General features: G+C 48.6%; 1 protein-coding gene across 1 annotated transcript in view; it reads right to left on the bottom strand.

The window, feature by feature from the left end:
- Positions 1–6,354: 6,354 nt before the first annotated feature.
- The window catches only part of PRKCH (protein kinase C eta), a gene marked incomplete at its 5' end in the record, with an annotated part of 85,172 nt that continues 76,564 nt past the window's right edge, over positions 6,355–14,962 (bottom strand). The window contains 2 exons of the mRNA XM_057378775.1: positions 6,355–7,366; positions 8,738–8,881. Of these exons, the coding sequence (XP_057234758.1) occupies positions 7,220–7,366; positions 8,738–8,881 (291 nt within the window). The remainder of the gene's footprint in view (positions 7,367–8,737; positions 8,882–14,962) is intronic.

Genomic DNA, 14,962 nt, shown 5'->3' with positions numbered 1-14,962 from the left:
TCCATGGCTCTTTTCCCAAGATGCTCTCAGGACCACCCACCCCTAACAATTTTAAAGCCATGAGTGCTTTGTTTCCCCTCGGTTTAACCAAATCCACAGRCCACGGAGCCAAAACAGAGTTTAGATACCCTCACAGCCACCCTGGCTGCTCCAGACTGTGTGTAGGCACAGAGTAATTGACCACGGGGAGATGAACCACGTTATAATTTTGTCATTTTCCACTCAAGCATCCTGGGCACTGAYTGCATCTTGGGGATTTTCCATGTCAGACAAATTAACAGACTCCACCAAAATAGCTGAGAGACAGCSCCAGTTTTGGGTTACAACATCTTCACCAGAATTCACCAGCAGAATTCCCCTSTGTGCACACCAGAGACTTGGGGCCATGGTAAATTGGTGCACTGGAAGGAAAATTAAAGGAGTTGGGGTAACAAATGAGAGAAGACATYCCAAGCTGGCAGAGGAAACTCTTGCTCATTGTAAGCAGAAACAAAAGAGCCTTTGGTTGCCAGGGTGTAATTCAGACACAGGCTCTATGTGGCAATTTCCATGGGTCTGCAGGGAGCCCTGGTGAAACTCGGGGGTGAACGGTCCCACAAGTGCAAGGATTTTGTTGAAGTCCAGGCTTAGCTGAGCATGCTGAAGGGTGACACTTGCCTTTTTTCCTCCAGTTAAAATTGGGTTTTAAGGTACTGAGATGAGCATTTGAAAGGGAACATTGTCCTGTGACACAGGGCTGACCTCACCCATTTCCTCAGGCAGCTGGGGCAGGTTTTCCTCACCACCCAGGGAAGAGGCAGAAGCACCAAACAGAACAAAACCTTGGAGAAAGGGCTGGYGATGAGTGAGAATAAAGGGCCTGAGAAGAGGCAAGCAGAAAGGCTGCCCCAAGGAGAGCAACATGCCCAGATATGTCTGCCATATAACAATAGYTGAGCTCAAACCTTTCATGGGGCTTAAGAATAATGGTGACTCAGCTCGAGGTGAAATACTCACCTGTAATGCTGCCCTCCTGCCTCACTCAGGCTACTGATGGTGCTCTTTGCTCCAAATTTGGGAGACGCCAACATCCCAGAAGCTGGAGGAGACACCAGCCAGAGCCTGTGCAAACCMAACAACCCCATTCTTGGGGTGAACRTGATACTTTCAGTTCAGTAGAAAAACGTGGTTAGCACTGATCTCTAACAAAGATCTTGACATCCTGCTTCTTCCAGACAGCATTTGGGAAYAGAAAGGCAGATTTTTGTGCAGGAGGCATCTCTGGGCAGCAGACAGGTCTGTAATGACTGGGAGGTCTGGAATTGCTTCCCGTCTGGGTCTAAAAGCAGATAAGATGGAGATACACGAAACTCAGCTTCTCAGCTGAACTACAGCACACCTTGGCCAGTCTCCAAAAAGGGCTCATTAASAGCTCCTGCAATGTTCTTCTCCTGGCAGATGTGGTGGTTATTGTGGTGAAGTCATTGCAGTGGTTTGGAGATCTGAAGATCTTGTTCCTGGAATCAAGTGAGGTTCCATTGAAGAAAAAATGCAGTTAGAGTTGTCACTGTTGTAGAAAAAACTGAGGCCCTGACCCCAGTCCACATTAAATGGTTGGAAATGAGAAACCAGGTGATGAAYAAACCCCTCATTTGAAGGAGGGGGGAGGAGGCACTGGAGGAACTGAGTCACCGGTTTTGAGCAATCCTGAACTCGCTGCTAAAACCTCTCAACTCCACTTTTACAAGAGCTGCTGCCAACAAAAGACCTGGGAGCTCAGAGCTGGGGCAGAACTGACACCACAGGCAAGTTAAAACTGTTCCAGGGCTAAAACCTTGACATTGACATGTTACATGGGGGAGCCCACTCAGGGAAGGCTCTGTATTTGTCTGACCCAAGCTTGTTTCAAGCTTCCTTCTTGGGATGAAAGGGTTTGGGGATGTTCCTTGGCAATTCTGCTTGGCAGCCTTCTGCCACAATGTCTTCTAACTCCCACATCGCTGAGAACTGTGGTCCCCAAATCTYCCTCATCAAACTCCATGCCCTCATGGAGGGTCTTCCAAACTGCTCTCATGGAGGGTCTTCCCCAGTGTGGATGGGACAGAGATGATGGTGATGATGATGATAATGATGATGATTSTCACATGCCTTCATGGCCTGAGGCATTTCTAAAACACAGTGCATCCTCTCTGTCACAGCTCAGAGCTGTGACCCCATTTCTTGAGGACAAGTTTGCCAAACACCAACACCACTCCCTTTCCCCCACACTCTTTGACCTCCTGCTCTTCCTTCAGGCCTGGCTCCACCAGAAGGACACTTCCAGCAGCCTGAGGGATGGYACCAAGYKCYGTGCCCAGGGGAAGGCAGGAYRGGCACTGTGGGATGCASAAGGTGACAGGCTTGTGCAAGGGCTGATGCACAAGCTCAGAAATGCTGCTGGACGAGCCTCACACAGTGACTACCCAGCAAATAAATGCCTTCCCCAGCCTTCCTCTCCTCCTTCCTCACTCCCTGCCTCCTCTGTGCCCTGCTCTGTGGGTTTGGAGACAAGGAGGCAAAGAACAGCACTGTGGTGACTGTAAATAAACAGTATGAAGAGATGGAAAAATACATAAACCCCATGCCTGCTCACAGTTTTAGCACCCACCTCTTGGTGTTTGGCATTTTTCTCCCTGCTCCAATGCCTGGCTTCACATCAATTCACAGACCCCAGCTTTCATCTTAAAAATAATTATAATTACAYGGCATTCCAGCTCCTATTGATGTGGAGAAGCGCAAGTCAGGATCCAAAATACTCATAATACAGATGYTTTTWAAAAAATAAAAAAGGAAAAAAGAAAGATAGAAAAGGACTTAGACATTTATTATTTCTGAAAGCTCTTGATTCCTGAGTGAGCCACAATTTTCAGACAACCTGACTCATCATTTCTGAATGCTTTGGCTTGGCAGCCCTGAATATATTTAGTAATACAAACCCTGACTTGCAGCTTCCAATGAGGATCCTAATGGCATGATAAGACAGATTTTCATCTCATCCACGTCATTTCCAAATATCAGGGCATTTACTTAGCGGGAAGAGTTGTAAAAGCTGTGAAATGGTGTCCCTGGAGAGGAGCAGAAACCTTCTGGCTGCACGCTTGAGCAGCTAAGCAAACGGAGGGAGAGCAGGCAGCAGAGAACAGCTCTTCCCTTTCTGGCCAAGGGACAGAGCAGATGATCCCAGACATTTTCCTCTTCACTGCTCCCAGCTCTGGGCATTGCTGATCGAGCCCATTGCCACAGCACAGCCTCTCTCAAACCCAGCTGGAGAAAGAGCAGCTTCTGTAGGAGGAGCACRCAGCTCCAAGGGGAAAACTGCTGCAAACCATTCAGGACTACACAAGGAGTGAGGAACCTGTGCCAGTCCTTGAGAATGCATTCAAAGCATCCTCAGCCAGAGTCAGAATTGAATTTTTTTACTTTCAAATCCCTCGGGCACTGGAAGTCTGTGAGATTTTTTCCATTGCCTATCAAGCAGCGGTATTAAAAATGATGTCTTTGGCAGCACAGCCAGCATGAGTAGATGTGAGATGATTTTCATTTCTTCATCCCACACCAWCTGCTCCTTACCCTCAGCTTTCAAAGGCCTTGGAGGAGACGTAGGCCACTGAATTTTATAGCTAGATTTCATGAACCTCTTTGAAAATGAAAGGACTGCACCGAACACAAATTTACAGACATCAAAGGGATCTTCTCTTTTCATGCAAGCACTAAAAGCAGTGCAAAGGGAACTAATTACAATTTGCTCAATTGCCAGTTTTCACACTGCAGCGAATACGAGCATTTTATGCTTTAAACCTCACAAACTTGTGGCTGCCAGCTTAATGTGCCTGTAAAGCCAGAACTAAATTAATAGAATAAAAGCATCTTGCACCCACTGAGGCAAGCAACGAAGCCAAAAGAGCTTGCAGGGTAGGTCCTGGAAAACTCCATTTTTTGTACCCCTGCTTTTTTAAAAAAATGTATCAATATTTCTTTAAATATTTGAATGGCAGTACAAACCCTAATCCAGCATTTTCAAAAGCAAAGCTATTGCATAGATAMTTTTTATTGAGCTGATCTTCACCCACGCTGCTGAAAGAGTCTCAGGGAACACAACTGAAACAGCAGCTCCTCATWAAAAGCAWGGGAGAGTTCAGGGATCTTGGCCARATGTGGCTGAGTCAGGATCTGCTGACTCGAGTGGCTGAAATCATTACACAGACAGATGAGTTCCAGACAGGCAGCGGAGGGGAAGAGCTGCCCTAAATTATAAAGCAGGATCCAGGTGGAAATTGTGAAAATCAAGAAAATTGCTATRTAGCAGAACCTTTGGCTTCCAAGTCCAATCACAGATCTGTCCATGAGTTTGCACCAAGTGATGGAAGGGTGGAGTCACCCTGATGTCATTTAAAATCAGTGACACAGGGGAAGGAACTCCTTTTGTCATTTGAACCCTGTCCCATCAAGCCAACAAGCCCTGGGMCACAGCAGGTTCTGGCTGGCCACAGAGGGAACTTTCCTGCTCCCCAAAACACCATCTTACATCCTGCAGAGRTCTGCAAGGTTTCTGGTTGGCAGATCACAACAATTCTAACAGAACACCTCCAGAGGTGACTTAGTTTCCCCTCCCCAAGCTTTCAGGACAGTAGATTGGTGGGTATTGACATGAAATGTGATATTTTAACAGCAATAAAGGTCTCCAAAGGTGACTACTGCACATTCTTCATGCTGTAACCACTCGGATCCCGGGGCCATGGAGATGGGATCACATTTTGAGGCTGAAAGCAACACTGTGGCAGTGGCTTCTCCAGCAGGAGCAATTCCGTAAGGTCTCCAGAGCCCCAAAGAACAACACAACCAGTGAAACCCTGGGATGACACCACTGTGCTGGTAAAAAAGGTATCATTTGCTGTTCTCCAGCACCGAGCTCCAGGGAAGGAAAGAGAGGCTGCTCACAATCCTTGACAGCGGGAGATCAAAGAGCCACCAACACAAAATTCACCATTTTGGGGTTCCCACTCTGGGTGGCCAACTCAGCTGCACCTACTCCTTGCCAAGAGAGGTTACTGCAGTTGTAAGGCCAGGAAACTGAGTGGGAATTGGATTATGTCTGCACCAGACAGGTGAACACCATGAGTGTTCACACGTGAACAAGATGCCACAGTGGCCCCCTCGTGCAAATGCATCCATCCCTATCCTGTTACTTCCATCCCTTCATCCATCCCTGTCCTGTTCCTTCCATCCCTTYGTCCATCCCTGTCTTGTTCCTCCCTGGGTGTGAAATCAACTCAAGCCAGCCTTCACGAGTGGTTCTTGGGTAATTTTTCTGGAAAACTGCTCTTTTTCTCACTACTTTTGTGTTTTCACAAAACAACCTGTCTTTCTTCCTCCCTTGCTCCACTTTGGAGGAGCTGGGTATCTACAGACCAGCAAAGGAACAGGCTGGAATGTGGCCAGAAGGTGCCCATGGAAGGAAGGGGAGACCAGAGGATGAAGCTGTGCTTGCATGGAAGAGGAGACACAGAAGAGAAAGAGGGACAACTGCTGGAACACTCAAGCACAGGAAGACAAGGAGAGTCCCAGGGTGACTGAACCTCTGTCCCCCTCTCAGACAGTTCAGCGATGTTTTAGAGGCAGAAGGGACTCAGTCAAGTGGAGAGGAGGGAAGGAGCAATTCTTGCATGCAGATCTCAGCTCTGATTTCCTATTTCTAACCTGGTCTCAGAGCAGACCAGGGGTCTGTGCTGTCATGGGGGCTGTGCCTGAGCAATTCCTGTGCCAAAGGCTCCCCTACAGCCCCTCCACAGCTGCAGGGGGACAAGGGGTGTGCAGGACTGTCCCTTTCTGCTGCACCTCACCCTTCTCTCAAGTTAAAGCATGTGAGGAGCYCTATACAAACATCACCAGTTTTGCAAGAGGGTAGAAATCCTTTTCCTTCTCCAGCAATTCATACCTGCCCGAGGAAGAGGCTATAAACCTGTCACACTACTTCAAGCCCAGCAAGGAGTGCAAAGGTGTGCCAARGAGCTACAGAAAAATCATCCAKCTTCCAGGARAGCAGGGATGGCACAGAACTGTCCCCCAGAGCATCTGGTTTCTAAAATCTGCGCTGAAAATTCATCTCAGCCTGCCTGAGGCAGAGGCTTGAGGATGCAACCGATAAGAAGTGCCCTGTGAGTAATGAGCCCTTAAATCCAAACCAAAGCAAGCCACTCTGCATCTTAGATAAGGTTTATCACTCTCATGGGAGGAAAGTTGTCYTTTTGTGTTACCTGTTGGTTGACAACTCTGCTTTCAAGCAGCTTGCCAGCTCTGTGGCTCYCATTGCAATAATGCTACAAATAATTCAAGTGCTACCACTTCGGATCAAAATTTTAATGAGGCACTAAACCCACAAAAGGGGCTCTGTGTAACATAATTAAATAGAATGGGCCTAAATAAACAGTACAACAAGTTACATTATAGTTGAAAACAGCTGGGAGGCAAAGAAAGGAGCATTGAAGATGCATGATGTAAAAAGGCATTTCACAGAATGCAAACACTAAAACTTTTCAACACGCACAAACAGTAAAACACTACGAGCACATGACTTCCCTTTGATTTGGAAGAATCTGTGTGGGGCACAGGGCATTTGTTTTTTTTTCCTTCTGCTAGTCAGCACAATGAAATAATTCACATGGGAACTCAAACAGTGTCAAAGAGAGCCATTTGTGCTTTGGAAGAAATAAATACTGCAGGAAACAGGTAAAGTCAGTAGGAACATCTGGTTCAGTCAGGCCACGGGATGCTGGATCATGTCTCCAAAACGCTGGACAGTGCTGGGACTCCTCAAAGGATCCTTGCAAACAATCAGCATTGTGACAAGTCTGTTTGGCTCAGGGCTGCAAGACACTTGTTCCATGCTCACGCCGACTCCTCGAATCCGCTGCAAGCGGCGGCATTCAGGCCGAGCCAACCAGCTCAGCATTCAATGCTCTGTCTGCAGCAGCTATTTACAAGATCATGTTTGTTCCACCCCTGTCAATATTTGATCCGAGAGCTGCAGAAGTCCTACAAACACAGGAGGGTTTCGATTTCACATTAAGGTAACATTGACAGTGGTGCTGCTGTACTGTGCAAGTCAGTGCACTGTTACTCCTTGAGAATGAAATTACTGGTAAACTTGGCTTTCCTTTAATTTCCTCACAATCCTCTCAGCAACCTTTCTCCAGAGCCATAGCTATTGCTGCAGCTCTGGGCTGGTGAATGAAAAGTTTCTAAATTCGTCCTGGTTTATCATTGGAAGGATCCCTTCTTCAATGGGGGTCAGGATGGGCTCCTCTTTTATAAAATCTGGATCAAAGTTGCTCACGTCATCTTTGGATTTCTGTCAAATGGAAAAGACAAAGGGAAGACACGTCAAAAGCACRAATTATCTGCTTGGTCCCTGCTCTGCATCTGAGTGCATTGAACCATCACTTCCACAGCCCAGGCTGAGCTGACTGAGAGCTTTTTCTGGGGCTGACCTGGAAGCAGCTGCCCCCACAGAGCCTCTTACAGAGCAAAGCCTTTTGMAGCCTCTGCAGGTTTCTGACAGGGAAAACCCCCTCGGATTTAAGTGACAGCACCTCTGGGGGCTTCCCTGGCCAGACAGGGCAGGGCAGGGCACAAAAATCAGCCCCTTCCCTCAGTCACCAGCTGGCCGACTCCACACAGTCCCTCCTTATCTGCAGAGGGTTTTGGGGAGGGGGTGGAGGACACTCCTCTTCGTGCCAGCCACTGAACTCGCACAATAATGAATTACTGGGCAGTGGGAAGACAAATGGCTGGCCTCCAGGTGCTCCAGGATTCCTTGCTGTGTGCCACAGAGCGGGGCTGTTCACAACGTGCTCGCACAAGCCGAGTTTGTGGCACATGTGAGGCGCGTGTTTTTCCTGCACCCAGGGCAAGATGTTTTATTGATGCTGAAATCAATAAAATTTATTGACATTGAAGTCTAACATGCCCAGATCCTGCCCAGCTCGTGGCAGACTGAGCAGGCTCCCTCAGCCTTTGACTCAGGTTAAGGGACAACTCAGGATTCTCCTTCTGAGCTGTCACACCTCCCCCAGGTGCCTGGTCCTGAACTCAGTGTTCAGGAAGCAGGACTGGGGGGGGATCATTGTCACTGAGAGCTCACAGAGCGACCACAGCATGAGACAAGCCACTCCAGGCTGTAATTGCAAGGACAGGGAAGCCACAGAGACACTTTGGAAAGGTTGTGCATGGAGAGCAGCACTCTTCTCTCACAGAGCATCCTCAGGGCTGTGTGGCACCACTGGGGACAGGGGCAGCACGGTGTCCTCTGCAGGCATTTGAARCACTCACTGACAGTGGCCTGAGCAGGGAGCACTGTGCTGGGTGCTGAACACACACAGAGACACGAGGGAATCAGCCCTGCTGTGAATGGGCAGGTGGAGAGAGCAGGATGACAATTACTCACTGTTTTATCTTTGGGGCAGGGCAAAGGGTGTCAGGTTCTTTAACCTGCTGTTTGCTTTCACAAACCTGCATCTTTTCACTGAGCTGTCTTTGAAAACCCAGAGTGGAGGGGACAGGAGGTGGCTAACCAGGTGACCAACCAGCAGCCACAACCAGAGGCCCCACTTCTTTCCTTTCACCTCCTTCCTGTCTCAGGGGAATAAATCTCCTAATACCAAGCCAAAAAGGGGGGAAACACCCCCAGAACCCCATTCCCCATTCCCTCCTCCCCACGTACAATCCTGGGCCTGAAGGGGGGCTCCATCTGCCGCTGGTTGAGCAGGTCCCAGTCCAGATCCTTGAAGTAGGGATGCCGCAGGATCGCGCTCTCGCCGCCCAGCCCGGCGCTGCCCAGCCGCATCGCGGGGTTCTTGGTCATGAACTGCAAAACAGAAAGGGCTGTTTGTTCCCTCCCATCCGGCACAGGCACCCCTCAGCGGGCTCACAAAAGCTTGTCCTCAGCTTTCCTGTTGAACCCAGTGGCTGGCCAGACTCSTCGAGTTCCTTGTAATGGAATTGCATGCAAGGAACTTGACTCACTCCCCGGAGGAAGAAGTCGGGGTGTGTTTCTCCCTGGTCCTTTTGCTTTTGGTGAAATCCTTGATTACCAGAGTCAGAGAAGAAAGCTGAATTGCATCATTTGCAGCATTACAAACCCAGTGGGTTTGGTTGTTATTTGTTTCTGTAATTATTTTTCAGGAGTGTGAGTTTGTCCTCAAACACCGCTCAGCAGCCAGCCAGGCTTTGGCCTGGAGTCAGTCCTGAGTTGTGCCTTTTTCCTAAACCTCTGCCCCCTGAAGCACTGCCAGATGCCTGTGCTTTCCTTCCTGTCATCTCAGGAAACCRAGGAAAATGGGCAAGGCTGCCTTTTGGAGCCCCTGATCCTGAGCTGACAGGTGACAGTCTCTCCTCTCACTGCTGAAACACCAGTAAAGGTTTTCATTTTGTAACGTTTTTATTCTGCTGCCTGCAAAAAGAAATCTCAAACCTCAGCCAATTGCCAGGGAGCAATGAGGAAAGTCATACATCACACAGATGGTGTGAGAGGACCCTGGTGGGTGCCCTTAGGTCCTGATGAAAATGATGAAGTGCAAGTGCTGTGGATATTCTTAAAGGGGAGAAGGAGAATCCCTTCCCCAGGAAGGAAAAGAGCTGGTTGGTTTGTTAATTCAGGATTACAGTTCTTGAAAATTCAGCAATAAACAACTTTTCCCCTTCCCTCGAGTATTTCCAATTCACTGAGAGAAATCAGGTTGTGTTTAAACTGGGAAAATAGCTGCTTTTATTTGCCTATTGAAACAGCAGCATAAAGCAGGCTGCACTCCGGTGGAGGTGTCCAGACGAYTTCCTGGAAGATGAAAGAGCATTATGTTTAGCAAACAGCTGAACCAGCCAAACCAGACAATCGGTCACTGTTTGGGAATGGCCAAGTCTGCTGCACCTCAGCAGTGGGGAAATGAAAAGSAGGGGAGGTGCAGAGAGAGCACAGCTTCATTCTGACTGCAGGAGCCTCTCACGAGGTACAAATTCTCCTAGGACGAGGGGATAAAAGCTCTAGTCATTCCCYACCTAGAGAGAAAGTGGGGAGGAGAAAGGCGAGTGCCTGGTTTATGGAATTCTCCCCAAAACCCTGTTCTGAGRGGGCTCCAGGGGCCCCTCAGCAAATGGGGCAACTTCAGCTGAGATCCCGCAGGAGCGCGGACTGTGCTGGCATCAACACAAACCCCCCAGCTCCAGCCTGACCTCCTGAGCCCTTCAAGGACAGATTCCCTACAGCAGAGCCATTTTCCAGCATTCCCCCCAAAAGATCAGCAGAAAGGGCTGCAGAGTGCCCCCMGATTTGTAGGAGCAGTGACCAGGAGGGAGCGAAGCTGCCTCAGCTGGGCTCTCCCCACCTCCTCTGGCTCAGCTCTGGTGATGCTGCATTTCCAGGGTCGGGCCCAAGCACAAACAGAACTTCTGTGTCTCCCCAACCCTTCCAGACCGCTTTTCTCCCTTTCTACCAGCAGAACTTCAACACAATTTGTTAAGGGACTGCCCCAACATTTCTGTGGGATAGTGATCCCCAGACACAGCTTGGTTTGGGTCAAACCAAAATCTCTGAGAGACCCGGTTCAGATAAGACTTTGCAAGTCTTGAACTAGGCTTCTTTGTTTTGCAAAACAGGCCAGAAACCTCCTGGCAGCCCTGTCTTTCTCTAGAAAGTCATTCTTTGTCCCCACAGATGGATATTTGCACCTCACTGGCTCTAATTTGCATGGCTGGAACACCTAAAAAGCTCAAACAAGAGCAGAGCTCGCTGGTGYTGGGAGTGGTAGAGACCAAAATAGTCCAAAAAGACAAGAAAAAAATGGAGAAAAGATCTGGGAATACATCACACGTCTCCTGGCTCCAGCCCTATCGCCACCTCCATTAMACCAGAAACCTTCTGTTAAATGTGGAAAGGGAAAAAATAATCATTAAAGTAAATAAACTCTGAAAAGGACTGGCAACACRCTTTGCTTGGGTTCCCTTCATGCCCAACCATATAAGACCAAAACCTGAACCCAATATGCCCATTTCCAGACCAGTTCAGAGCCCTGGGATATAAAAGTGTGTTTGCATTCCTATTTGCTTGATTTATTCCAGGTCATGCCAAAACTACACCAAGTGAAGGCATCCAATGCAACAAGTCAAGAGCCAACATAAATTCATTCCTGGCTGCTTAAAACACCCTTTTGTTGGGACAATGAGGATTAGGCRAAGGTCATCCCTTAGGGTGGTGGGCTGTTTTGAGGTCTAAGAAAGTAAAACAACACCCAAAATTGTTCAAATTTGAGCTGCCAGGTTTGGTTTGTCCATTGGACCCAGAGATTGGGAAACCTCAGGCGGGTAACTCGAGGTACCAACCACCCCACAGTGGGTGCCTAAAGGAGGCAGGAGGAGGGTGAAGGATTCCAATTCATCCATTCCCCTGGCTGGATGCTGAAACTGATGCCAGGCTCCCACAAAACCCCTCTGAATTACTCCTTGCTCCAACACCACTGAGCTGACCTGTGCTCAACCCTGCTGCCTCTGCAAAAACTGGGCTGTGAAGCAAAAAGGGATGAAGTGATCCCACAGCAGCATAAATCACTGTGGAAAGGCTTCTCTAAGCCTGTTTCCCAGGTCCTGGAAGCACCTAAGGCAGGCTAGCAGGATCTTGGAAGTGAATTTCAAGCCATGCACTCCACCAAGAGTATCAACACAAGGTGAAGAGGAACCTCTTTCATGGCAGTCACACTCACACTGGTCTGCTTCAGCAAAAATGTGGAACAGGGTGGTGAGAGGATGGATGCCTCATCYCTGGAAGGGTTCAGGCTAGGCTGGATGGGGCTCTGAGCAGCCTGGTCCAGTGGAAGATGTCCCTGCCCAYGGTGGGAGCTTGGAGCCAGATGGTTTTTAAAGTGCCTTTCACCCCAACCAATTCTGTGATTTCATTAAATCATTCCAAAGGACAGTCAGTCCCTCATCATTAACYCACAACCCTGATAAACGCCCTGTAYACTGTGCTGAGAGCTCACTAAAGTGCCAGGAAATGGGAATGGCACTGAAATGTTGCCACGTGGCACGTGAAACACAGCCCTGTGCCCTGGGCAGCGCTGCACCCTGGCAGGGTGGATGTGAACACTCCTCTGCACCCAGGGGCTGTGACAGCAAACCACAGGCTGGCCACAGCCTGCTCCTCCCTAACACAAAACCTCCTGGTGAATTTTGGAGAGGGCAGGTCAGTCACAGCCTGCTGAAGGGGGTGTGTTTCTCTGGGAAGAGGCTCCAGCATTTATTTGGGCTGAAAAGCAGGATGATGGCTCCAGCAGAGACAGCGCGGATGTTCTGCACTGGAAGAGTTGCCTGCTTTACTGTAAGAGGTATATAAAATGACAGAATGAAACTTTGGAAGCCTGTTTCCACTAAAATGAATAGCAAAGCCTCTCAAACACTATCTGAATTCACCAGAAATTATTGCACTGACACAGAAAAGGATGAATTTTCAGTTTGTGTTGCCCAGTGGGCAGGAAAACCCGAAATACTCCAATGACCTCCCAAAGGCCCCAGAACCCATGAATCCTKCTCCCTCCCTGCCTTGGGCAGCACTGACATTTCTCTGCATCTGGCAGCCCATCTCAAGCTGCCTCTGCTGTCTGGTGGCACTTCTAGCAAAGCAAAGAGCTCAAGATTTCTGAAGAACTCAATTACAAGCTCAGCCTTTATCCCTGAAATGAGTATCTGGAGCCCATAGCCCTGTCCTGACCATGTGCAGCAGAGGGGTAAAGCTGAGTGCCCARATAACACAGACAYTGCCCTCTGCACACAYAGGGGWAAGGTTTTCAYAAGAGCAGCTCCTCTTCCCTGRGATCCCTCTGGCTGCACTCAGAAACAGCTGGAAAATGTCTTATAGAGTGGCATTTCCAGGAAGGCCAGAATTTGGCACTTGCTTCACAGGTTTGATAGCCCTCAACGTCCTCCAAGGACAACCCTGCAGTGCAGGTAATGAGAGATGTTTGGCAGAAAGTTGGTTTTTTTTTGTGGAAAGATGCCAACTCCTAATATTTAATTGAATATCTCTGATTTTCCACAATAACCATGAAAGCAGCACAAACCTCAGCCTCTGGCACACAGATGAAGGAATGAAGAAATCACAAAGAAACAAAAATTTAACAGTAACAACAAMGAGGCAAAGCAGAGATGCTCCTGAGCTGAAAGAAACCCAAATCCAAGAGGCCTCCCAGCAAAACCAAGAGCAACACCATCAAGCTCAAAACTGATCCCTTGCCCTGTGACCACATCCAGCCATGGGAAATGATCGAAACAATCCCATTCCCAGGGTAAGGAGTCTTTTGGGAACATTCACAGCCTGGGATCCTTCAGGCTACACCAGTTTGCCGAGCAGAAAACTCGAGCAGGGCTCTCTGTGACCTCAGCTAACCCTCCCAGCAGCATCACAGCCAAAACCAGCAGCTGGTGTGTGCCAAAACCATGACTTCACGAGATCGTTTGAAAACCTTTACTGAGAGAAAATGCAGCAAGCCATGACAAGAAATTAAAAGCTGTGGATTAGTCCTCAGAGAGCCCCTGAAGTTACAAGGGAAAAATGCTGCCATAGCAGTGCCAGCCACTGGGGAAAATCTGTGTCAGCTCTGGGAGCTCAGCCTGCAGCAGGTGAGGGGGATCTGTGCCCATCCTCCCCTTCACCCACAGCTTGGACCATGCTGGGAAGGGCCCCAGAACACTGAGCAAGGCTGTGGTGGACTCTTCCAGCGCTGCTCAAATGCAGCATTGCAACTTCTGTCTCAAGAGGCTGAGTCTGCAAATCAGTCCAAGGGCCCAGGAGCCACTGCAGGGATGTTTGCACAAAGCAGCCGTCCCCTTGCATTAATTTCCTTGAGTTACACGTCTCCTTTCTCAATCCTGGAACCCCTGATGGGTTTTACGTAACAGATGTATGCGTTATTTGCATCAGGATCATTAATTTCATGAGTAATATTGCAGATTACGTGAGATTACATCATGTTCTAGGAAAGCACTCACAARGCTCAATCCTGTCACAGGAGTGCTGCACTTCAGGAAGAGGAATACAACTTTCTGCTCTGAAGCCATTCCCTTCACACTGTCAGCCAACTGTGCAAGGGAGAAATCGTTCTTTCTTGTAGSAAAGAACATTTCAGACACACCAGGRCTCTGGTGTACTCACCCTGTAAGAGAAAGCCTGTGCCCCAGCAGCTGATCTTTCAAACACAGGCACAGAGCAGAGATGGAGGATATTCCCAATCATCCAGGTAGGGAGCAGAGACCAAGGCAAACCCATAATTTTGTTTTGCCAGGATCCCAAGGGCAGCCTGTCACTGACAGGATGGCAGTGCCTCCMTCTCAGCCCCTCTGCATCACCCCAYGTGCCTCAGAGGGCTCCTCCTCAGACTCTGGCAGTGTAACAGTCAAGGCAAACTGTTAAAGGAATGGAAGATTTCCCTGCTCATGGCTTTAAAATTTGCCTGTTGGTGCTTCTCCTGTGTTTCTACCAAACTAAAAAGCAGCAGCAGCAGCAGCAGAGGAGATTAATGCCCCACAGGCTCCCCTCCAGTAACGGGGAGAGAGCAGGAGATCAGGAGATACCCAAGGTGCTCCTCTTCATTAACATTCATGAGCTAAACTAACAGGGCAGAAATTAACTCGAAAGGAAATAAGATTTCTCAAAGATCCATTTGATCTCAGACAAAAGGGAATCATTATATAAATAGAGCAATTACTCTAATTAAGGCTTCCCTCCGTGAATCTCTCGACTGAATGCTGCCGTTGCTGAAAACAGTTTGGCTGCTTATTATGTAAGGCAAACAAACCCAGGGTCTGGGGTGTCATTAGAAACAAAGGAGAAGGAGATGGTTCTATGGCACTGTCTGTTAATGCCTACATTATTTTTAATAACTGGAAGCCAGGAGTCTTTTTTTTT

The sequence above is a fragment of the Malurus melanocephalus genome, unplaced genomic scaffold (assembly GCF_030028575.1).
Source record: "Malurus melanocephalus ecotype Western Australia unplaced genomic scaffold, MMel_1.1 scaffold_373, whole genome shotgun sequence".
In the NCBI taxonomy this organism is placed as follows: domain Eukaryota; kingdom Metazoa; phylum Chordata; class Aves; order Passeriformes; family Maluridae; genus Malurus; species Malurus melanocephalus.
Note: the sequence above shows the minus strand (reverse complement) of the source record. Positions and strands in the feature narration are given on the sequence as shown.